The following is a 26,409-nucleotide window of genomic DNA, read 5'->3' as shown; positions in this document are numbered from 1 at the left end:
AAGTAAAGATTTCAACAGACTTCACCCACAAAGACACACAAAGTATAGAGTACTGTTTGAGTAGTAGAATGGCAAAAGGCCTAAACAGCACTCTGGCCTCAGAATCAGCCCTTAAGGCATTCAGATCTGGCTAAAAAGCCCATGAGAGTTTCTCAGGCATGGAAAGCCAAGACATTGTGGCAACAACAAAAAAATGACCTAAATGAAAGATCTCTGTGAGTGAGATCCCAGGGGAAAGAACGAGCCATCAAAGAAGGCAGTAGCTTTCTATGAAGGGAGGCGAGAACTTCCATTTTGACTATGGCCTTGTCTAAATAAGATCGGAGTTGGTGAACTCAAGAGGCTTCCATAGTCTTGGCAGCTCATGACAAGAGCCTTGGGTGATTACTGATGTCATAAATAAGAGTATCAGTTGTTAAATCAACAACGGGAGTCACTGTGCTCCTGCTCCCCATCTAGGACCTCTGCCCTTAATGTGTTGTACTATGAGAATTAATGGTAAAACTACTACTCAAACAGTCCTTTTTTTCCCTTCTTAATACCAATTGGTTGAACTCTTTATCTAACATAGAATTAATCATATGTGTACAACTAAAAGTAGATTCCAGTAAAAATTAAGAGTGGGAATAAGAGGGAAGAGGAAGTTTTTAAAGCTATATAGTTTTGCATACATTCCTATGGACTTAATTCTAAGGATACGCTAAAAGCTTGCCATGGGACTCCAAATCCCATTAGCTGGGTGGTAATAATGCCATCTTAAGTTTTAAAGTGATCATATTAAATTTTAAATTTATCACAAAGATAGGATTAAATGTTAAAGGGATCATATAAATAAGATCAAGAGTCTGGTAATATCAATACATAGAATTAAAAAGGAGAGAATGTTCCAACATGGGAAGCAGTTCACACAGCAGACTCATACAATGACAATTGCTCTAAATAGTACTCTGACCTCAGAATCAGGCCTTCGGACATTCTGGTCTGGCTGAAAGCCCATGAGAGTATTTCAGGCATGGAAAGCCAAGACTGTGGCAAAAAAAAAAAAAAAAAAAGAAAAGAAAAGAAATGTCCTACATGAAGGATCCTGGTGAACGTGACCCAAGTGGAAAGAAGGGGCCATCAAAGAAGGATATACTTTTCTCTGAAGGGAGGAGAGAACTTCTACTTTACTTATGGCCTTGTCTAAATATTGATGGAAACTGTGTATTCAAAAGGCTTCCATAGCCTTGGCAGCTCATGTCAAGAGCCTCAGGTGGTCAACGACGTCATACATAAGAGTGTTAACTGTTAAATTAACATCAGGAGTCACTATGCACTTACTCCCCATGCAGGACCTCTGTTCTGAATGAGTTGTACTATGAGAATTAACTGTAAAACTTGTTCTCAAACAGTTTTATATATATATATATAAAAAATATAAATATATATATATATATATATTTGTGTGTGTGTGTGTGTGTGGTGCAAATTCTTTAAATCTTTCCTTAGTATAGAGTTGGTCTTCTGTGTACAAAGTTAATTGAAAATGAATCTTAATGGAGAATGGGACTGGGAATGGGAGAGGGAGGATGAAGTGGTGCGGGAGAGGGGGTGGGAGGGTGGGTATGTTGGGAAGAATCACTATATTCCTAAAGTTGTACTTATGAAACTTGTACTCATTAAATAAAAGGTTTCTAAAAATAAGCATCAGAATAATACTGTTCTACACAGGTATAAAATGAAATGAGGAGGATCTGGTCTTGTGGTATAGTAGATTAAGGCACTGCCTGCAATGCTGGCATCCCATATGGGTGTCAGTTCAAGTCCCAAATGCTTCACTTCCAACACAGATCTCTGAAAATCCACCTGGGAAAGCAGCAGAAGATGGTCCAAGTATTTGGGCCCCTACAACCACATGGAAGACTTGGATGAATCTCCTGGCTTCAGCCTGGCCCAGTCCTGGTTGTTGCTGTCATTTGGGGAGTGAACCTGCAGATGGACAATCTCTTTCTCTGTCTTTCTTTCTCCATAACTTTGCCTTTCAAATAAATAAATAAATAAATCTTTAAAACAAAAAAAGGAATGAATAATTCATGCATACTACCGTGAGGTCAGCTTTAGAATATACCAGTAAATGAAAAAAAGCAAGGTTGAGAAAAGTATGTATAGCATGCTATCACTTACGTAAGCACATATAGGTAAATGTATATATGGACACACACATATATTTCCTTATACTTTTAAAAATGGAAGGATAAACTACAGAATTAAAATGGTTATAAAAGGAAAGAACTGGGTTAAGAGGATTTTCCTGAGTATGCTTTGTTTTATAAACTTTAAAAATGTATATATTGTATGTATTTATAAAGCAAAATTAGATTTTAAAATGAAATCCTTCAAAATAAACAATAAGTGTAACAAAGGTTAGCTGTAAGTTATAGTACAACCCACCTCTTGCTAACACCCCATTGGGATTCACTGCAATAGGGACTGAGTAATTGATGAAAATGGGCTGAATCTCTCAGGTATATTGAGGTTGAAAAAAAAGGGTGACTATGATATATTAGAGAAAAGTAAGTAAAATTATAGATTTTATTTAATAGTGAAATCAAAATGAGAAGATTCCAAGGACCAAGTAAAAATTTGGGCAAGAGAAGATAAAAGATCCTTGTAATAGTCATCTGTTACATGGGGAGATTTTTTTCTTACTCTTTCTCATAATTATAGAATTTGGTCAAACATTGTTTTTTGAGGTAGATTAAATGGCAAAACCTTCCATTTTTTCTCCCAGGACAAATGGGCACAGATATAAAAGGAAGAAAGGGATTTTAATAGTCATAGTCTATTTAATTGATGTAGATGGAAAGAAAGGGTTAATATTTCACATTTTACAACTATAACAAGTGGTTGTATCTAAATCATAAGCCAGCAAACTTAAGTTAGCAGGCTTAGTCACCTTTTCATGGTAAATAAAGTTTTATTGGAACACAACTCTTGCTAGAAAAAGTAAGAGTCTGAAGAAGTTTGGACCTCATAACACAATGTAGAGATGGAGATGTCCATATCTTGCAGTTTGTTTCAGTTTGGGTAGGTCATTTTGGGGGGACCATATGAAAAAAGGATAAACAAGAGTCTCTGGGTTTTCTCCTAACAGTATGTATGACTTTTGGAATCAAGTTGATTGACTAGACTGACTAGCGAGGGCCCAGTTACTCACCCAGAGGGGGCTGCAGCATACCCCCATTCTTCTCACAATTCCCAATAGGCTGGATTTCAGCTGAGTCAACCAGGCGCCAGAAGTCATTTTTATTGTCACTGCCATCAAGGCGCAAGCGAAGGCGGGCACCTGTCAGTCCAACTACTGTGGCAATACAGGTGGAGGTGGTGTTCCTGGGGTCCTGTGCTTCCAATTTCATGCTGATCTTGAATTCGTTGCTTGGAGGTGTGTAGGACTGAGGAGAATAAGTCATGGAGATTAGACAGACTAATAGTAAACTGCATTTTCCATAAGAATGTTAAGAGATGGAATCTGAAACCTTATGCTTTGGATTCAAATTGGTTATAACTAGGCCAGGGACAACGGATCTAAATTAGTTCCTTATACTTAACAAAAGTAAAAATGGAAAGTAAGAAGGGAAAAAATTTACTTTCCATTGAAGCACCAAATTAACACTAATTAATAAAAAAAAGCACAAGTGTCTCATATAGTCCAATTACTTACATGCTTTCTAATGCTATCTTGTCAAACTCCTTAGCATTCTAGGCATAACATTTTCATTTAGGACTGCCACATCATAGTAAACTATAAAACATTTTGGAAAATTGATCTGTACATCTACCACACAGACTAATGAGGGTTGCAATTTTTTCTTTGACTTTAACTCATATATCAATTCATATAATTAAATATAATAAATTATACTTTGGTAAGTCTTTATATATATTATATATATATATATTTAACCATGACACTATATATACCACATGCATCCACGAATTTATCATCACAATCAAGATAATGAACATGGCTATTACCTTAAAGTTCTCACAGCTCCTTTTATTTTATTCCTGACCCCCCACAAATAAATCTTTTATTTAAGGAATACAAACTTCATGCATTTCGTAAGCACAACTTTAGGAATATAGTGATTCTTTTTTTTTAACTTTTATTTAATGAATATAAATTTCCAAAGTACAGCTTATGGATTACAATGGCTTCCCCCCCCCCCAATAACTTCCCTCCCACCCGCAACCCTCCCCTTTCCCACTCCCTCCCCCCTTCCATTCACATCAAGATTCATTTTCAATTCTCTATATACAGAAGGTCAGTTTAGCATACATTAAGTAAAGATTTCAACAGTTTGCTCCCACACAGAAACATAAAGTGAAAAATACTGTTTGAGTACTAGTTATAGCATTAAATCGCAATGTACAGCACATTAAGGACAGAGATCCTACATGAGGAGTTAAGTGCACAGTGACTCCTGTTGTTGACTTAACAAATTGACACTCTTGTTTATGGCATCAGTAATCAACCTAGGCTCTTGTTGTGAGCTGCCAAGGCTATGGAAGCCCCCTGAGTTCACCGACTCTGATCATATTTAGACAAGGCCATGGTCAAAGTGGAGGTTCTCTCCTCCCTTCAGAGAAAGGTACCTCCTTCTTTGATGACCTGTCCTTTCCACTGGGATCTCACTCGCGGAGATCTTTCATTTAGGTTTTTTTTTTTTTTTTCCAGAGTGTCTTGGCTTTCCATGCCTGAAATACTCTCATGGGCTTTTCAGCCAGATTTGCGTACCTTAAGGGCTGATTCTGAGGCCAGAGCGCTGTTTAGGACATCTGCCATTCTATGGGTCTGCTGTGTATCTCACTTCCCATGTTGGATCATTCTCTCCCTTTTTTATTCTATCAGCTAGTATTGCAGACACTATTCTTGTTTATGTGCTCCTATTGGCTCTTAGTCCTATCATTATGATCAATTGTGAACAGAAATTGATCACCGGGACTAGTGAGATGGCATTGGTACATGCCACCTGGATGGGATTGAATTGGAATCCCCTGGTATGTTTCTAACTCTACCGTTTGAGGTAAGTCAGCTTGAGCATGTCCCGAATTGCACATCTCTTCACTCTCTGATTCCCACTCTTATATTTAACAGCGATCACTTTTCAGTTAAGTTTCAGCACTTAAGAAGAATTGTGTATTGATTACAGTATTCAACCAAAAGTATTAAGTAGAACAAACAAACAAAAATACTAAGAGGGATAATGTATTAAGTTGTTCATCAACAGTCAGGGCAAGGGCTGATCAAGTCACCGTTTCTCATAGTGTTCATTTCACTTTAACAGGTTTCCTTTTTGGTGCTCAGCTAGTTGTCACCGATCAGGGAGAACATACAGTATTTGTCCCTTTGGGTTTGGCTTATTTCACTCAGCATAATGTTTTCCAAATTCCTAACAGGGATCACTTTTCAGTTAAAATTTAAACACCTAAGAATAATTGTGTGTTAATTACAGAGGTCAACCAATGGTACTAGAACAAAAAAAAAATACTAAAATGGATAAAGTATTACATTGTACATCAACAGTCAGGACAAGAGCTGATCAAGTCACTGTTTCTCATAGTGTCCATTTCACTTCAACATGTTTCCCCTTTGGTGCTCAGTTAGTTGTCGCTGATCAGGGAGAACATACGATATTTGTCCCTTTGGGACTGGGGACTGGCTTAATTCACTCAGCATGATGTTTTCCAAATTCCTCCATCTTGTTGCAAATGACCGGGTTTTGTTGTTTTTGACTGCTGTATAGTATTCTATAGAGTACATGTCCCATAATTTCTTTATCCAGTCTACTGTTGATGGGCATTTGGGTTGGTTCCAGGTCTTAGCTATTGTGAATTGAGCTGCAATAAACATTAAGGTGCAGACAGCCTTTTTGTTTGCCAATTTAATTTATTTTGGGTAAATTCCAAGGAGTGGGATGGCTGGGTTGTATGGTAAGGTTATATTCAGTTTTCTGAGGAATCTCCAGACTGACTTCCATAGTGGCTTGACCAGTTTGCATTCCCACCAACAGTGGGTTAGTGTCCCTTTTTCCCCACATCCTCGCCAGCATCTACTGTTGGTAGATTTCTGAATGTGAGCCATTCTAACCGGGGTGAGGTGAAACCTCATTGTGGTTTTTATTTGCATTTCCCTGATTGCTAATGACCTTGAACATTTTTTCATGTGTCTGTTGGCCATTTGGACTTCCTCTTTTGTAAAATGTCTATTGAGGTCCTTGGCCCATCTCTTAAGTGGGTTGTTTGTTTTGATGTTGTGGAGTTTCTTGATTTTTTTGCAGATTCTGGTTATCAACCCTTTATCAGTTGCATAGTTTGCAAATATATTTTCCCATTCTGTCGGTTGTCTCTTCACTTTCCTGACTGTTTCTTTTGCAGTACAGAAACTTCTCAATTTGATGCAATCCCAAATGTTAATTTTGGCTTTGACTGCCTGTGCTTCTGGGGTGTTTTCCAAGAAGTCATTGCCAGTACCTATATCTTGCAGGGTTTTTCCAATGCTCTCTAATAATCTGATGGTGTCAGTTCGTAGATTTAAGTCTTTAATCCATGTTGAGTGAATTTTTGTGTAAGGTGAAAGGTAGGGGTCTTGCTTCATGATTCTGCATGTGGAAATCCAATTTTCCCAGCACCATTTATTGAATAGACTGTCCTTACTCCAGGGATTGGTTTTGGATCCTTGATCAAATATGAGTTGGCTGTAGATGTTTGGGTTGATTTCTGGTGTTTCTATTCTGTTCCGTTGGTCTATCCATCTGTCTCTGTACCAGTACCATGCTGTTTTGATTACAACTGCCCTGTAGTATGTCCTGAAATCTGGTATTGTGATGCCTCCGGCTTTGTTTTTGTTGTACAAGATTGCTTTAGCTATTTGAAGTCTCCTGTGTCTCCATCTAAATTTCAGCATCATTTTTTCCAGATCTGAGAAGAATGTCTTCGGTATCTTGATTGGTATTGCATTGAATGTATAAATTGCTTTTGGGAGAATGGACATTTTGATGATGTTGATTCTTGCAATCCATGAGCATGGAAGATTTTTCCATTTTTTGGTATCCTCTTCTATTTCTTTCTTTAAGATTTTGTAATTCTCATCGTAGAGATCTTTAACGTCCTTGGTTAAGTTTATTCCAAGGTATTTGATTGTTTTTGTAGCTATTGTGAATGGGATTGATCTTAGCAGTTCTTTCTCAGCCGTGGCATTGCTTGTGTTTACAAAGGCTTTTGATTTTTGTGCATTGATTTTATATCCTGCCACTTTGCCAAACTCCTTTATGAGTTCCAATAGTCTGTTAGTAGAGTTCTTTGGGTCCCCTAAATAAAGAATCATATCATCTGCAAAGACGGATAGTTTGAGTTCTTCCTTCTCAATTTGTATCCCTTTAATTTCTTTTTCTTGCCTAATAGCTCTGGCTAGAACTTCCAGAACTATATTTAATAGCAGTGGTGAGAGTGGGCATCCCTGTCTGGTACCAGATCTCAGTGGAAATGCTTCCAACTTTTCCCCATTCAATAGGATGTTGGCTGTGGGTTTTTCATAGATTGCTTTGATTGTATTGAGGAATGTTCCTTCCAAACCCAATTTGCTTAGAGTTTTCATCATGAAAGGGTGTTGTATTTTATCAAATGCTTTCTCGGCGTCTATTGAGATAATCATATGGTTTTTCTTTTGCAGTCTGTTAATGTGGTGAATCACATTGATTGTTTTGCGCACATTAAACCATCCCCGCATACCAGGGATAAATCCCACTTGGTCTGGGTGGATGATTTTTCTGATGTGTTGTTGCATTCTATTGGCCAGAATTTTATTGAGGATTTTTGCGTCTATGTTCATCAGGGATATTGGTCTGTAATTCTCTTTCAATGCTGCATCTTTTTCCAGCTTAGGAATTAAGGTGATGCTGGCTTCATAGAAAGAATTTGGGAGGACTCCCTCTTTTTTGATTGTTCTGAATAGTTTGAGAAGAAATGGAGTCAGTTCTTCTTTAAATGGCTGGTAGAATTCAGCAGTGAATCCATCTGGTCCTGGGCTTTTCTTTGTTGGGAGGGCCTTTATTACTGTTTCAATTTCTTTCTCAGTTATGGGTCTGTTTAGGTTTTCTATGTCTTCCTTGTTCAATTTAAGTAGGTTGCATGTGTCCAGGAATCTATCCATTTCTGATAGGTTTCCCTGTTGGCTGGCATACAATTCCTTGTAGTAATTTCTGATGATTCTTTTTATTTCTGTGGTGTCTGTTGTTACGTTTGCTTTTTCATCTCTGATTTTATTGATTTGGGTCTTTTCTTTTTTTAGTCAGTTGGGCCAATGGTGTGTCAATTTTGTTTATTTTTTTCAAAAAACCAGCTCCTCGTTTGGCTGATTTTTTGTAAATTTTTTTTTTTGGATTCAATCCTGTTGATTTCTTCTCTACTAGATTTGGGTCTGGTTTGCTGTAGGTTTTCTAAATCCTTGAGGTGAACTGAAAGCTCATCTATTTGGTGCCTTTCCAGTTTCTTGATATAGGCACCTATTGATATAAACTTTCCTCTTAACACTGCTTTTGCTGCGTCCCATAAGTTTTGGTATGTTGTGCTGTTATCCTCATTTACTTCCAGAAAATTTTTGATTTCTCGTTTAATTTCTTCTATGACCCATTGTTCATTCAGGAGCATGTTGTTCAATCTCCATGTGTTTGTGTATGCTCTAGGGATTCCTGAGTTGCTAATTTCCAACTTCATTCCTTTATGGTCTGAGAAGCTGCATGGTATGATTCTAATTCTTTTGAATTTGCTGAGACTTGCTTTATGGCCTAGTATGTGGTCAATCCTAGAGAAGGTTCCATGTACTGCTGAGAAGAATGTAAATTTTTTAAGTGTAGGATGAAAAGTTCTGTAGATATCTGTTAGATCCATTTGGGCTATAGTGTCATTTAAATCTACTGTATCCTTGTTGATCTTCTGTCCTGTTGATCTATTTCTGAGAGTGGAGTATTGAAGTCCCCCAGTACTATTGTATTGGGGTCTAAGTCTCCCTTTAAGTCCCTTAACAAATCTTTTAGATAAACCGGTGCCCTGTAGTTAGGTGCATATACATTGATAACTGTTGTATTTTCCTGTTGAATTGATCCCTTAATCATTATATAGGGTCCCTCTTTGTCTCTCTTAACAGTTTTTGTGGTAAAGTTTATGTTGTCCGATATTAAGATGGCTATGCCTGCTCTTTTTTCATTTCTGTTGGCATGGCATATCTTTTTCCAGCCTTTCACTTTCAGTCTGTATGCATCTTTGTTGGAAAGATGTGTTTCTTGTAAGCAGCAAATAGATGGGTTTTGTTCCTTAACCCAATCAGCCAATCTGTGTCTTTTAACTGGACAGTTCAGGCCATTAACGTTCAATGTGACTATTGATAAGTGGTAACTTTGCCCTGCCATTTACCAAAGATAAGTTCTGATATATGCTTTGAATTCCCTGTGATCTTTTGCTGTGAGGTTTCCTTCCTTTTCCTTCTTTCATATTGATGACCGTGTTTCTGTGTTTCTGTGTGCAACACATCTTTAAGCATCTTTTGCAGGGCTGGATGAGTGGCGACAAATTCTTTCAATTTCTGTTTGCTATGAAAAGTCTTTATTTCACCTTAATTCACAAATGATAGCTTTGCAGGATATAATATTCTGGGCTGGCAGTTTTTCTCTCTTAGTACCTGGGCTATATCTCGCCATTCCCTCCTAGCTTGTAGGGTTTCTGATGAGAAGTCAGCTGTGAGTCTGATTGGAGATCCTCTGAGAGTAATCTGACATTTCTCTCTTGCACATTTCAGGATCTTTTCTTTATGTTTCACTGTGGAGAGTTTAATTACAATGTATCGTGGTGAGGATCTCTTTTGGTCATGTTTACTAGGGGTTCTATGAGCTTCCTGTACTAGGATTTCTCTGTCCTTCTCCAAACCTGGGAAATTTTCTGCTAATATCTCACTAAAAAGGCCTTCTAATCCTTCTCCCTCTCCATGCCTTCAGGAACTCCTAGAACCCGAATGTTGGGTTTTTTAATAGTATCCTGAAGATTCCCGACAATATGTTTTAGATTTCTAATTTCCTCTTCTTTTCTTTGGTCTGACTGTATCCTTTCCTGTTCTCTGTCTTCTAAGTCCGATATTCTCTCTTCTGCTTCACCCATTCTGTTTGTAAGGCTCTCTAATATGTTTTTCATTTGATCTATTGAATTCTTCACTTCATTATGATTTCTTGTCACTATCACAGTTTCCTGTTGTACTAGTTGTTTCGATTCCTCCTTAATATTTCATTTTCATGACAGAGATTTTCTATCTTGTCCATTAAGGATTTCTGTAGTTCAAGAATTCGTTTTTGAGAACTTCTTAATGTTATCAATTTTTTGAGATCTGCTTCTTGCATTTCTTCTATCTCATCATCTTCATAACCTTGAATTGGGGTGTCTTTTTCATTTGGGGGCATCATAGTGACTTCCTTGTTTTTATTACCTCGGTTTTTGCGTTTGTTATTTCGCATATTGGAGATATTTGGTTTCTTCACTGTGGTTCTTTTTCTTGTTATACTATGACTCTAGATTAAGTGGACTGTTTTTGATGGAGCCTTAGAGGCTTGAGATCGGTGTGGCCTGAGAGCTCTGTTTGGCGTGCCAAAGGTGACACTCCCAGGTTAGGGATCTCTCTCTCTCTTTCTTTTTTTGATTCAAAAGGGAAGTAATTCCGCACAGCTGAATGAAGTTGGAGGTAGTTAGCAGGCAAATGATATACCCACAGGAGCCAGAGATTGGAAGCTCTTTCCCAAGGACCACACAGGGAATCTGTTCTGCCCTCAGAGTGGGCTCAAATTCTCCTTCAGTCTCCCACTGGGTTGCCAAAGTTACGGAATTGCAGCGTCTCTGGAGAGTACTCACGTGAATTCTGTGAGTTCTCTCCCCCACCGTCTCTTTTTTCACAGTCTCAGTTTAGTAGCACCACAAATTTACTAGGTCCTAATCTCCTGTTATTTCACCCCGCCCAGAGTCAGGTTTTTCTACTAGGCTCAGGGCCGGTGCAGACCTGAGGTCGCTCTGCTTATGATGTATGTCCAAGATGGCGCCTGCTCTTTGTCTTGCTCGCCTTTGAGAGGTGAGCGGAGAGAGAGAAACCCATGTCTGTATCAGTCACTTTTTTTTCTCTCTCTCTCTCTCTCTTCTAGTTAGCCTGGTGAACTTTTCCCCCTGGGGTCGTTCCCTCTAGTCTCCTCTTTCTGCTTGCCTGCTGGTGTCTCGGGCTATTGAGGTTCGGCTCACCTCGCGTTCCAGCGCTGGTGTGTTGAGTCCGCCGCTGGTGTCCCGAACTGTGGGCTCCCACGCTCTCCACGCAGGTCCGCTGTGAATCACTTGTTCCAGAAGAGTTTCTTCTGCTGTTTCTTCCCCTACTCCTCCTTGAACCTGTAGTATCTCCACTTTTATTAAACTGTCTCTCCCCGGACTATCAGTGTGCTCCCTTCCTATTCCGCCATCTTGCCTCCTCCCTAGGAATATAGTGATTCTTCCCACCATATCCACTCTCTCATCCACCCTCCCACCCCTCCTCCTTCTCCCTTTCACATTCCCAGTCCCATTCTCCACTAAGATCCATTTTCAATTAACTTTATACAAAGAAGTCCAACTCTATACTAAGGAAAGAGTTCAACAGTTGGCATGAACAAAATAAATCAAAAAACTGTCCCTCAACAGTTGAGACAAAGGCTGTTCAAAGTCATTGCATCTTGATGTTAATTTCACTTTTTTTTAGAATATTAACTTTAAAGAAGCACCCAAGAATGATACATCTTTTGTGAGTACTTAGACATAATTAAAATGCAACTCTTTGAGGACAGAGGTCCTACAAGGGAAGTTAGTGCACAGTGACTCCTGTTGTTCACTGAACAATTAACATTCTTATGTATGATGTCAGTGATAATCTGAGGCTCTTAACATGAACTGCCTAGGCTATGGAAACTTTGTCAGTATTTAGATAAGGCCATAAGCAAAGTGGAAGTTCTCTCCTCCCTTGAGAGAAAAGTACCTCCTTCTTTGATGATCACTTCTTTTCACTGGGGTCTCACCCACCAAGGAACTTCAATGTAGGACATTTTTTGTCACAGTGTCTTGGCTTTCCACGCCTGAAATGTTCTCGTGGGCTTTTTAGCCAGATCAGAATACCTTAAGGGCTGATTCTGATGTCAGAGTGCTATTTAAAGCAACTGGCATTCTGTGAGTCTGTTATATGAACTATGGCTCCTTTTATAACCCCTCTTTTGAGACTCCTCTTAAACCCTAAGCCCAGGTAATCACTTATCTCTTTTATCACTATACACTGGTTACAAATCTAGTCTTAGATGGAATTGTAGAATATATATTCTTTTGCTATTGCTGTTTAGCTTGTTTAACTCAACTTAGTTATTACGTTATTAAATATTATTAAATATTCATACATGTTGTTGAATGTATCAATACAAGTTGAATATCCCTAATATGAAAATCTGAAATGCTCTAAAATCTGAAGCACTTTAACCATCAACATGATGCCTCAAATGGAAAATTCTACACCTGATTTCGTAACAGATCATGGTCAAAACAACTTAAAAATATTATATAAAATTACCCACAGGCTATATGTATAAGTTGTAGGAAACATAAATGAGTTTTGTGTTTAGATTTGGATGTTATTCCCAAAAAATAGATTTCATTATGTATATGTATATATTCCAAAATTTCAAAATCCAAAATATTTCTGATCCCAAGTATTTAGGATACATATACTTGACCCATAATTCATTTCTGAGTAGTATACCATGTTAACAGACATTTGGTTTATTTCCAGTTTTGGACCATTACAAAAGAAACTATGAATATTTACTTTATATGAGAATATCTCAGCATCCCTTGAAATTCTGATTGCCTTCTGAACTTCTCATGGATGCCAAAATCTGTGGATGCTCAAGTTCTTATATAAAATGGCATAGCATTTGTATATAACCTATGTAGATCCTCCTATACACTTAAAATAATCTCTAGACCACTTACAAAATACTGAAAACTATATAAATACTACATAAATAGTTGCTGTACTGTTTACAGAATGACAAGGAAAAAAACTGTGTGTTCAGTACAGATGCAGTATTTTCTATCTGCTGTTGGTTGAATTAGCAGATGAAGAACTCATGGATACAAACAGCTACTGTACATCCTTTTCTCTTGCAAAAATATCTAATAGTGTTGTGAATGAAAGGACAGAATTAAAAGCTTATTTTGGGGCAAAAATTTTCAAACTGATGCATAGTTTTTTCATAATATGCATTTTTCATGGCCTTTAAAAGACCCCTCATATGTTTGACTCACATGCCAGAAAATAAACCTTTTGAACATTTTGAAGTGTAGAATTCAATGGATTTTGTATATTTGCAGACTCGTGAAAATAACACTCACATCTAACTGTACAACAGTTTGATCACCCCTCAAAAGAACTCCATGCTCATTTGAGTCCCTCATCATTCCCTCTCACAGCAGGCCCTGGAACCATCAATCTACTTTTTGTTTCTATTTACCTATTCTGAATATTTCATATTGATGGAATCATGCAATATGGTATGAATAGCTTCTTTCACAAAGCATGCTTTCAACATTCATCATGTTGTAACATTACCAGTACCTTATTCTTTTTCATTGTTGAATAAAATTCCATTGGATGGAGATATTACACTTTACTTATTCATTCATCAGTGAATGGATATTTCAATGTTTCCTTTTTTGGCTATCATGAATGATCATGTGACAAATATTTCTGATATATTTTTGTGTGGACATTTTTCTTTTTCTATTCTCAGATATATATACTAGTTGAGTATGACTGCTGGGTCATGAGGTAACTCTGTTCAATTTTTTTAGAAGATTTATTTATTTATTTATTTATTTGGAAGAGCTACAGAGAGGGGGAGAGACAGAGAGAGACATAGACAGACACACAGAGAGATCCTCCATCTGCTGGTTCATTCCCCATACAGCCCCAACAGCTAGAGCTAAGCCAGGTTGAAGCCAGGAGCCTAGAACTTCTTCTGGGTCTCCCACAGAGTGACAGGAACTCAAGTACTTGGGTCATCCACTGCTGCTTTCCCAGGCACATTAGCAGGTAGATGGGTCAGAAGCAGAGCAGTCAGGATTTGACTTGGCACTCTGATATGGAATGTCAACATTATAAGCAGCAGTTTAATCTACTGAGCCACAACATCTAAGCTGTTTTCTATACTGGCTGTAGGATTTTTTTTAACTTTTATTTAATGAATATAAATTTCCAAAGTACAGCTTATGGATTACAATGGCTTCCCCCCCCCAATGACTTCCCTCCCACCCGCAACCCTCCCCTTTCCCACTCCCTCCCCCCTTCCATTCACATCAAGATTCATTTTCAATTCTCTTTATATACAGAAGATCAGTTTAGCATATATTAAGTAAAGATTTCAACAGTTTGCACCCCCATAGAAACACAAAGTGAAAAATACTGTTTGAGTACTAGTTATAGCATTAAATCGCAATGTACAGCACATTAAGGACAGAGATCCTACATGCATGAGGAGTAAGTGCACAGTGACTCCTGTTGTTGACTTAACAAATTGACACTCTTGTTTATGGCATCAGTAATCACCCTAGGCTCTTGTCATGAGTTGCCAAGGCTATGGAAGCCCCCTGAGTTCACCGACTCTGATCATATTTAGACAAGGTCGTAGTCAAAGTGGAAGTTCTCTCCTCCCTTCAGAGAAAGGTACCTCCTTCTTTGATGACCTGTTCTTTCCACTGGGATCTCACTCGCGGAGATCTTTCATTTAGGTTTTTTTTTTTTTTTTTTTTTTTTTCCCCAGAGTGTCTTGGCTTTCCATGCCTGAAATACTCTCATGGGCTTTTCAGCCAGATTTGCGTACCTTAAGGGCTGATTCTGAGGCCAGAGCGCTGTTTAGGACATCTGCCATTCTATGGGTCTGCTGTGTATCTCACTTCCCATGTTGGATCATTCTCTCCCTTTTTTATTCTATCAGCTAGTATTGCAGACACTATTCTTGTTTATGTGCTCCTATTGGCTCTTAGTCCTATCATTATGATCAATTGTGAACAGAAATTGATCACCGGGACTAGTGAGATGGCATTGGTACATGCCACCTGGATGGGATTGAATTGGAATCCCCTGGTATGTTTCTAACTCTACCGTTTGAGGTAAGTCAGCTTGAGCATGTCCCGAATTGCACATCTCTTCACTCTCTGATTCCCACTCTTATATTTAACAGCGATCACTTTTCAGTTAAGTTTCAGCACTTAAGAAGAATTGTGTATTGATTACAGTATTCAACCAAAAGTATTAAGTAGAACAAACAAACAAAAATACTAAGAGGGATAATGTATTAAGTTGTTCATCAACAGTCAGGGCAAGGGCTGATCAAGTCACCGTTTCTCATAGTGTTCATTTCACTTTAACAGGTTTCCTTTTTGGTGCTCAGCTAGTTGTCACCGATCAGGGAGAACATACAGTATTTGTCCCTTTGGGTTTGGCTTATTTCACTCAGCATAATGTTTTCCAAATTCCTAACAGGGATCACTTTTCAGTTAAAATTTAAACACCTAAGAATAATTGTGTGTTAATTACAGAGGTCAACCAATGGTACTAGAACAAAAAAAAATACTAAAATGGATAAAGTATTACATTGTACATCAACAGTCAGGACAAGAGCTGATCAAGTCACTGTTTCTCATAGTGTCCATTTCACTTCAACATGTTTCCCCTTTGGTGCTCAGTTAGTTGTCGCTGATCAGGGAGAACATACGATATTTGTCCCTTTGGGACTGGGGACTGGCTTAATTCACTCAGCATGATGTTTTCCAAATTCCTCCATCTTGTTGCAAATGACCGGGTTTTGTTGTTTTTGACTGCTGTATAGTATTCTATAGAGTACATGTCCCATAATTTCTTTATCCAGTCTACTGTTGATGGGCATTTGGGTTGGTTCCAGGTCTTAGCTATTGTGAATTGAGCTGCAATAAACATTAAGGTGCAGACAGCCTTTTTGTTTGCCAATTTAATTTATTTTGGGTAAATTCCAAGGAGTGGGATGGCTGGGTTGTATGGTAAGGTTATATTCAGTTTTCTGAGGAATCTCCAGACTGACTTCCATAGTGGCTTGACCAGTTTGCATTCCCACCAACAGTGGGTTAGTGTCCCTTTTTCCCCACATCCTCGCCAGCATCTACTGTTGGTAGATTTCTGAATGTGAGCCATTCTAACCGGGGTGAGGTGAAACCTCACTGTGGTTTTGATTTGCATTTCCCTAACTGCTAGTGATCTTGAACATTTTTTTTCATGTGTCTGTTGGCCATTTGGATTTCCTCTTTTGAAAAATGTCTATTGAGGTCCTTGGCCCATCTCTTAAGTGGGTTGTTTGTTTTGATGTTGTGGAGTTTCTTGATTTCTTTGTAGATTCTGGTTATCAACCCTTTATCTGTTGCATGGTTTGCAAATATTTTTTTTCCCATTCTGTCGGTTGTCTCTTCACTTTCCTGACTGTTTCTTTTGCAGTACAGAAACTTCTCAATTTGATGCAATCCCAAATGTTAATTTTGGCTTTGACTGCCTGTGCTTCTAGGGTATTTTCCAAGAAGTCTTTGCCGGTACCTATATAGTATATATGCAAGTATATATACTACCTATATATATAGGTACTGGCAAAGACTTCTTGGAAAAACCCTGCAAGATATAGGCTGTAGGATTTTTTAAACTTCACCATCAATGCATGAGGGTTCAATTTCCCCATATCATCAGCAACACCTGCTATCATCAACCTTTTTAATTTTAGTCATTTCGTGGATATAAAGTGGTATTTCACTGCAGTTTTGATTTGCATTTCTTTAATCAGGTTAAGTTTTTTTGATGTGTTGAGTTCTGGGCTCCTAGCTCTGGCCTGGTTTAGCCCTGGGTGTTATGGGCATTTGGAGAGTGAACCAGTAGGTGGAAGATCTCTCTCTCTGCCTTTCAAGAAAAAAAAATTATTTTTTTAAAGCAAGCAAACAAAGGGGAGCCAGGACTTGAGCCAGTACTCTGATATGGGATGTGGGGGTCCCAAATATTGGCTTACCTGCTATGCCACGATGTCTGCCTTGGCTTTAGTTTAGAGTAAACATATTTTTTAAAAGATTTTATTTATTTGAAAGGCAGAATTACAGACAGAGAGGGAGAGGGAGAGAGAGGAGAGAGAGAGGGAGTGAGGGAGAGAGGGGGAAAGGCGAAAGAGAGGGAGAGGGAGGGGATAAGGGGGAGGGGGGAGGAGGAAGGAGGGAGAGGGGTAAAGAGAGAGGGAGGGAAGAAGAGAGGGAGAGGAGAGAGAGAGGGAGGGGAGAGAGAGAGGGAAGGAGAGAGAGAGAGAGAGAGAGAGAGAAGAGAGGGATGGAGAGAGAGAAAGAGAATATCTTCTGTTTGCTGGTTTACTTCCCAAATGGCTTCAACAGCCAGGGCTGGCTAAGGCTGAAGCCAGCAGCCGGGAGCTTCATCTAGTCTCCCACATGGGTCCAGGGGCCCAAACACTTGGACCATCTTTCATTGCTTTCCCAGGCAGCTGGACTGAAATTGGAGCAGCCAGGACTTGAACTGGTGCCCATATGGGATTCTGGCATCACAGGCAGTGCTTCACCCGCTCTGCCACAACACCATCCCCTATAGTAAATATCTTTAATTTACCATGGTGTAACTGCAAGTATATATACTACTTTATGCAAAAGACCTTTACAATAGTATACTTAGGTTTCTCCTCTCCTGCCTTTGTAACTGGCATTATAATTTTACTTATATATGTTATCATCCTCATAATAATTATTGTTCTTTTTTTTTTTTTTTTTTGACAGGCAGAGTGGACAGTGAGAGAGAGAGACAGAGAGAAAGGTCTTCCTTTGCCGTTTGTTCACCCTCCAATGGCCGCCGCGGCCGGCGCGCTGCGGCCAGTGCACCGCGCTGATCCGATGGCAAGAGCCAGGAGCTTTTCCTGGTCTCCCATGGGGTGCAGGGCCCAAGCACCTGGGCCATCCTCCACTGCACTCCCGGGCCACAGCAGAGAGCTGGCCTGGAAGAGGGGCAACCGGGACAGAATCCGGCGCCCCGACCGGGACTAGAACCCGGTGTGCCGGCGCCGCTAGGCGGAGGATTAGCCTAGTGAGCCGCGGCGCCGGCTAATTATTGTTCTTACAACTAACTACCTTTTACAGAGATCTTTAACAACAACATCTGACATATGTATTCTTATAATTACAATTTCTAGTGACTTCCACTCCTTTGTGGAGATCTGTTATTCTACTTGGTGTTATTTTTCTTCTGCTTGATGGACTTCAATGCTTCTTGTAGTGTAAGGCTGCTACTGATCAATTTCTTTAGCTTTTGTACATCTGAAAATATTTTTCACTTTTCTTTTTGAAAAGTAATTTTGCTGGGTATAGTATTCTAAGTGACAACTTTTTCTTTCAGTACTTTAAAGATGTTGCTTAATTTTGTTCTTGCTTGTATTATTTCTGAAAAGAAACACAATGTCACTCTTATATTAGTTATCCCATATGAAAAGTATATTTCTTTAGCAACTTTTAAGGTTTTTCCTATGTTTTTGTGAAATTTTATTGATATGTCTTAGTGTTGTTTTCTTCTTTTATTTTTAGGATTCACTGAGCTTCTTAGATATATAGATCTATATTTTTCTTCATTTTTTGAAAAATTTTAGGCATTATTTCTTTAGACACCATTTCTTCTCTCCTTTGGAGACTCTAATTACATGTTACTGGTACTCTTTTTTTTTCTAATTTTTTTCCCTATGCATTTAATTTTGGAAAGGTTCTATTGCTATGTCTTCATATTTACCAATCTTTACTTCTGGCATCACTACTATCCAATGTATTTTTCATTGCATATTTAGTGGTTCGATAAGATTTTTTACATCTTCCACATTTGCTTAACTTTTAAGCATATCAGTTAAAATAACTATTTTGATGTGTTTGCTTGTTATTCTATGATCTGGGCAGATTCTGAGTTGGTTTCAATCACTTGATCATTCGATCATTCTCTCCATTATTGCTTGTATTCTCCTGCCTCTTTGCATGCCTAGGAATCTTTGACCAGATGCTAGGCTCTGTGAATTTTACCTGTTGGGTATTAGATATTCTTATATTCCCACAAATAAATCTCCTTATGCTGTGTTCCCAGATGAGTTGCCTACAAATAGTTTCATCATTTGACTCCAACTTTTATGATTTGCTAGATAGGTCTAGAATAGTCCTCATGGTATTCCGGTGCTAATTATTTAATTATTTCCTGCTACTAAGCAAGTTCTTCCTGAGGATTGCATTCTAAAAATGCCCATTGAATTACAAGATTTTCTAGATAAGCTGGTAGGATCAGGAACTATTCCTACTTTTCTGTGAGTATCAGGGTCAGTTCCTTCTAACCCTTTCAGATGGGTTTTTCTTTGGCTTTATGTATATTCCTTCACAAGGATGTCCTGAACAGTAGCACCTACCTGAAGGGAGTTCTATGCAGATCTCTAGCTTTCTTTCTGTTCAGCTCTTTCATCTCTAGTACTTTGTCCTGTATATTCTAGTCATTTTTGGTATCCCTGGATTGTTAAAAGCATCTCCATGAATTAGGGAATTTGCTCGCTCTCCCCTTCCCTGATCCATGATCAGGAAACTCTCTTGAAGGCAGTAGGCAGGGATTGTAGGAAACACATTTGTTTTCCATCTTTAGATATCACTAGTTGGTTGTCTTATCTTCAGTGACTTTAAACTATGGTTTACTATATTTTTGTCTTTTCAAAAAATGTTTCAGGTAGAAGTATGAATTCATTTCTTATTACTTTCAAATGGGTACAATTTCTAAATTTTTATGTTTACTTAGAATATAGAAAAAACTCAAACTTGAAGTGAAACGTAGACAGATGAGGGGCTGGTGCCATGGCATAGTAGGTTAAGCCTCTGCTGTGCTGCCAGTATCCGATATGAGTGCTGGTTGGAGTCCTAGCTATTCCACTTCTTATCCAGCTCCCTGCTAATGGCTGGGAAAGCAGTGGAAGATGGCTGAAATGCTTGGGTCCCTACACCCATGTGGGAGACCCAGAAGAAGCTCCTGGTTTCTGGCTTCAAATTGGCCCAGCTCCAGCTATCATGGCCATTTGGGGAGTGAACCAGCAGATGAAAGATCTGTCTCACCCTTTCTGTCTCTGTGACTTTGCCTCTCAAATAAATAGATCTTAAAAAAGAAAAAGAAATATAGACAGATGAAATAACCATTGTGTAATTAAGGAAGAGATATATAAATAACTTCCTGGTACTTGGCTATGTCTAGTAGCAGCAGGCTTCTTCTCCTTTTTTTTTTTTAGAAAACTTTTATTAATAAATATAAATTTCAAAAGTACAACTTCTGGATTATAGTGGCTTTTCCCCCCCTAACCACCCACCCACCCAGAAACCATCCCATTCTTCATTAAGATTCATTTTTAATTATCTTTATATACAGAAGATCAACTTACTATATACTAAGTAAAGATTTCAACAGTTTGCTCCCACACAGACACACAAAGTATAAAGTACTGCTTGAAGACTATTTTTACCATTAATTATCATATTAAGGACAAAGATCCTACATGGGGAGCAAGTACACAGTGACTCTTGTTGTTGATTTAAAAATTGACACACTTATTGATAATCAGTAATCATCTGAGGCTCTTGTCATGAGTTGCCAAGGCAATGGAAACCTCTTGAGTTCACCAACTCTGATCTTATTTAGACAAGGCCATAGTCAAAGTGGAAGTTCTCGCCTCCCTTCAGAGAAAGCTACTGCCTTCTTTGATGGCTCGTTCTTTCCACTGGGATCTCACTCACAGAGATCTTTCATTTAGGTCATTTTTTTTTTTTGCCACAATGTCTTGGCTTTCCATGCCTGAGAAACTCTCATGGGCTTTTTAGCCAGATCTGAATGCCTTAAGGGCTGATTCTGAGGCCAGAGTGCAGCAGGCTTCTTTACTCACCACTCTTATCACATACTGATACAATCAACATCATTTGTAGCACTTGAGCTTATGTGGAAAGCTCTAGATGACCTGTGAAGAGCTCCCAAAATGGTCCCCAATGAGATTCAGTGTCAACATTCTTACAGAAAGACAATATTGTATAGGAATACTCCTACAATTTCAAGAACTAAGGAGATATAACTTTAACTCTTTCCTATCTGAGTTAATAGCTATAGTAAAAATTAGCAATTATTTCCAATAACACAAAATATCCTCAAGAGGTAAAGAAGGTAAGAAGTTAGGGATGAAGTTGGGGAGAATGTCTGCTGCTAAAACTCACAGTCACCAAATTTTACCTCTTGAGTTGTGCTCCTCTCATAGAGGTTTATTCTGGAGCCCTGTGATGAAAAGCCCAAGGGATCCCTCCTCATGTTTTGATAATATAAGAACCAGAAAAAAAACCCAAAAACATAAAGAATAAAACTATTTGTCTCCCACCTACTAAAGCTGTTGAGAATCAATTACCTGCTTGAAGCAATGGACAGGTGCTGGGACTGAACATGTTTCTTTTAGGTATTTGTCCCAAGTAAAATGACCTGTAAAGAAAACAGAAATCTCTATCACAGTCAACTTCCAAAAAAAAAATGCTTTTGGGACATAATCTACACTAAACATTAAACGATTTGTAAGTTGGTTTTGAGCATAAAAATTTTTTTTTCCTGTTTGGACTCAAAAGATTATTAAGGGGAGAATCTAGGTGACCTGAGATCTTTTAGACTAACTTTTTAAAATCACAGTCTGAAAATGACCTGAGGCATTTTCACATTAGTCCCTGAAGTGACCCAAAATGTCAAAAATGATACACCAATGTCTTAAAGAAGTGCCCAGGAAGCTCATGAAAAACAGAAGAAGTAGAAAGCGAATGTGGTGATTTCTTTTGAACAATCTGACCCTTGCAGAGGTTGCTTATTGCTGTCAAATGACAGCTTTTAGCATCCAATGTGGTTGGATACCACCATTTCAGCTCAGGAAGAGTGAAGGATAGGCAATCTAGAGACATAAGGCGAGAGGATTTAATTGGGGGGGCTGTGGAAGATAGATGAGATTTTACTGGCTCTTTCTCACCCTAATCCTTTCCTATTCCAATCATAGTTGTATTGCTCTGAGGTGCAAAATAACAAAGATCTGGTAATTTAGAGACAAGTAGGACCCGAGAAGCTTTTCTGATGATACTAAGCAAGAACAAGCTTAGGAGTCTACAAAATCTTTTAGCCTCTTGAGGTGGACTTAGAGTTTCTCAAAGTTTAAAGAAGATTATGACGAAGAAATAATCTTTAAGGTTGGTACTATATTAAATACAGGGAAAACATTTTAAGGGGCAGGTTGTTAAACACATAACCATTGGACTACAAAAGATCATCAAATTCTTTATTTAAAGGTTAAACCAATTACCAATCTTCCCCTAATACCCACCTAGTGGTGACCCCATGATGGAGCAAGGAAGGTCCCAGAGACTCTCACAAGCTACAACACTGTAGCAAACCAGCATTTCTTGAAGTTTCCTCTGTGGTGGAACAGCACAGGGCCCCTTTGGGCAATGCAAAAAGCACTAGATGCTGGGAATAAAAATGAGTCACTGAATGATAAAATCTAAATCACTCCAAAGATGATGCCAAGTCTATATACTTTATTGACTTTGTAGCTTCTGTTTTAAAACTGGCCCCTTTCCCACCATCCTTAACTGAGCCAAGTAGATTTGGCAGAAATCACTGTCAGTTCTGAATCATTTCAAGAACTAGCCAATGACTAATCCTCATGACTAGACAGTCCATAGGGTAAATGAGATGGATATTTCCTGGAATCAAGATTTAAAGAGGTTATCAGAATTTAATAAAAAATTTGCTCTTAGCTGAGAGGACCCTCAAGGAAAGACTAAATACATTCATTACTTTTTTTTTTTTTTTTTTGACAGGCAGAGTTAGAGAGAGAGAGAGACAGAAGGAAAGGTTTTCCTTCCGTTGGTTCACCCCCCAAATGGCCGCTGCTGCCTCTAATACTGGTATCCCATATAGGCAATGGTTCATGCTCCAGCTGCTCTACTTCTGTTCAAGCTCTCTGCTAAGGGCCTGGGAAAAGCAGAGGAGGATGACCCAAGTGTTTGGGCCCCTGCTACCCAGTTGAAGTTCCTGGCTCCTAGCTTCAGCTTGGTCAAATCCTGGCCATTGTAGGCATCTGTGGAGTGAACCAGTGAGTGGAACATCTCTCTGTCTCTCCCTCTCTCTTTCAAATAAATAATCCAAAAAAAATTTTTTTAAGAAGGAATAAATAGGACATGCAGCAAGATGTACATCAGGAGCTCATAAACTTTTTGTAAGAGACAAGATACGGGTCAGTGCTATGGTGTAGAATGTTAAACCTCTGCATGCAGTGCCGGCAGTCATATGAGTGCTGGTTCAAGCTCCGGCTGCTCCACTTCCTATATAGCTCCCTGCTAATACATCAGAGAAAGCAGCAGAAGACTGTCCAAGTACTTGGGCACCTGCTCCCATGTGGGAGACCCAGAAGAAGCTCCTGGCTCCTGGTTTCAGACTGGCTTAGCTCAGGTCATTGCAGCCATTTGGGGAATGAACAAGTGGATGGAAGATCTCTCTCTCCTTCTCTCTCTGCATTTCTGCCTTTCAAATCAATATTTTTTGAATTTTATGCTTTGTAGGCTTACACTCTATGTTACAACTACTCAGCTCTGCCATTGTAGTGTGAAAGCAGCTACAGACAACACATAAATAAATAAGTATGATTATGTTATACTAAAACAGGAGGAAACTAGAGTTGGCTCTCAAACATTAGTTTGCCAAACCCTGGTATAAAGCACTGATTCCACAGCAATACTCATACTTTTCTCTATTTCTTTAAACAAAGTTCTGGGTCCCAACTTCAGCAGTTCTCTCTCAGTCAGTCCCAAGTATGGCCTGAGGACATATTTTGAAGGCTCCAGCTCAATTCACAATAGCTAAGACCTGGAACCGACCCAAATGCCCATCAACGGTAGACTGGATAAAGAAATTATGGGATATGTACTCTTTAGAATACTATACCGCAGTAAGAAACAACGAAATCCAGTCATTTGCAACAAAATGGAGGAATCTGGAACACATCATGCTGAGTGAAATAAGCCAGTCCCAAAGGGACAAATACCATATGTTCTCCCTGATCGGTGACAACTGACTGAACACCAAAAAGGAAACCTCCTGAAGTGAAATGGACACCATGGGAAACGGTGACTTGATCAGCATAGCCCTGACTGTTAATGAACAACTTAATACATTATCCCTCTTAGTAGTTTTTTTGTCTGTTCTACTTAATATGACTGGTTTAATTCTGTAATTAATACACAGTTATTCTTAAGTGTTGAAAATTAACTGAAATGTGATCCCTGTTAAACATAAGAGTGGGAATAAGAGAGGGAAGAGATGTATAATTTGGAACATGCTCAAGCTGACTTGCCCCAAATGGTAGAGTTAAAAACATACCAGGGGATTCCAATTCAATCCCATCAAGGTGGCATGTACCAATGCCATCTCACTATTCCAAGTGATCAATTTCAGTTCACAATTGATCATAATGAAAGGACTAAGAGTCAAAGGGATCACATAAACAAGTCTAGTACCTGCTAACACTAACCGATGGAATAAATAAAGGGGAGAGTGATCCAACATGGGAAGTGAGATACTCAGCAGACTCATAGAATGGCAGATGTCCTAAATAGCACTCTGGCCTCAGAATCAGCCCTAAAGGCATTCGGATCTGGCTGAAAAGCCCATGAGAGTATTTCAGGCATGGAAAGCCAAGACACTCTGGCAAAAGATCTCTGTGAGTGAGATCCCAGTGGAAAGAACAGGTCTTCAAAGAGGGAGGTACCTTTCTCTGAAGGGAGGAGAGAACCTCCACTTTGACTATGACCTTGTCTAAACAAGATAAGAGTCGGAGAACTCAAGGGGCTTCCATAGCCTTGGCAACTCATGACTGGAGCATAGGGAGACTACTGATGCCATAGACAGGAGTGTCAATTGGTAAAGTCAACAACAGGAGTCACTGTGCACTTACTCCTCATGTAGGATCTCTGTCCTTAATGTGCTGTACATTGAGACTTAATGCTATAACGAGTACTCAAACAATATATTTCACTTTGTGTTTCTATGGGGGTGCAAACTGTTGAAATCTTTACTTAATGTATACTAAACTGGTCCTCTGTAAAAAAAAAAAATTATCAACTCCCAACTTGACTCTCACTGGGATTAAACATGACAATAGGTCTGATCTGATTTCATCATCATTTAAAGAAAATCATCTATTATTTTTCACTTTATGTTTCTGTGTGAGAGCAAACTGTTGAAATCCTTACTTAATGTATACTAAGCTGATCTTCTGTATATTAAGATAATTGAAAATGAATCTTGATGTGAATGGAAGGGGAGAGGGAGTGGGAAAGGGGAGGGTTGTGGGTGGGAGGGACGGTATGTGGGGGAAGCCATTGTAATCCATAAATCGTACTTTGGAAATTTATATTCATTAAATAAAAGTTAAAAAAAAAGAAAAAAAAAAGAAAAAATATTTATATTTTAAGTAATACAAATTTCATAAGTACAACTTTAGGAATATAGTTATTCTTCCCACCATACCCACCCTCCCACCCACATTTCCACCCCTCCCCCTCCTCCCTCTCACCTCCCCAGTCCCATTCTCCATTAAGATTCATTTTCAATTAATTCTGTACACAGAAGACGAACTCTATACTAAGTAAAGATTTCAACAGTTTGCACACACTTGCACACACACAAAAAAACTGAGAACAAGTTTTACAGTTAATTTTCATAGTACAACTCATTGAGGACAGAGGTCTTGCATGGGGAGTTCACGCACAGTGACTCTTGTTGTTGATTTAACAATTAATACTCATGTATGATGTCAGTGACCACCCGAGGCTCTGTGAATCCACAAATTCCGTTAGTATTTAGATAAGGCTATAAGCAAAGTGGAAGTTCTCTCCTCCCTTTAGAGAAAAGTATATCCTTCTTTCATGGCCACTTCTTTCTGCTGGGGTCTCACTCACAAAGATCCTTATGCAGAACATTTTTTTGCCACAGTATCTTGGCTTTCCATATCCTTAGGTAATTCTAACTAAAATCTGTATCTAGGAACTATTGGTGGGGTTGAAAGAATGGGATATGGAGAGTCAGAAGGAGTCATTTCAAGTCTTAGGCAACTATCTTAGGTAAGTTACTTCATCCTTCCAAGCCTCAATTTACTCATCTGAAAGAGAGAGATGGAATCTATCTCACAAGATTGCATC

General features: G+C 38.8%; 1 protein-coding gene across 41 annotated transcripts in view; it reads right to left on the bottom strand.

The window, feature by feature from the left end:
* The window catches only part of SCMH1 (Scm polycomb group protein homolog 1), a 232,624-nt gene that overhangs the window by 120,440 nt on the left and 85,775 nt on the right, over positions 1-26,409 (bottom strand). For 18 of the 41 annotated variants that reach the window (XM_089300878.1, XM_089300882.1, XM_051857882.3 and 15 more), the window contains 2 exons: positions 21,585-21,655; positions 3,197-3,431 (listed from right to left, as the gene is read on the bottom strand). In XM_089300878.1, coding sequence (XP_089157004.1) covers positions 3,197-3,395 — 199 coding nt within the window. In that variant the 5' untranslated portion in view covers positions 3,396-3,431; positions 21,585-21,655. Of the gene's footprint in view, positions 1-3,192; positions 3,432-21,584; positions 21,656-22,532; positions 22,676-26,409 lie in introns of those variants that run through there. The other 23 variants (XM_089300871.1, XM_070078665.2, XM_089300877.1 and 20 more) reach the window with 3 other exon arrangements.

This window comes from Oryctolagus cuniculus, chromosome 7 (assembly GCF_051225735.1).
Source record: "Oryctolagus cuniculus isolate XC-2025 breed Fujian yellow rabbit chromosome 7, ASM5122573v1, whole genome shotgun sequence".
In the NCBI taxonomy this organism is placed as follows: domain Eukaryota; kingdom Metazoa; phylum Chordata; class Mammalia; order Lagomorpha; family Leporidae; genus Oryctolagus; species Oryctolagus cuniculus.
The sequence above is the reverse complement of the archived record's forward strand: the minus strand, read 5'-3'. Positions and strand labels throughout refer to the sequence as shown.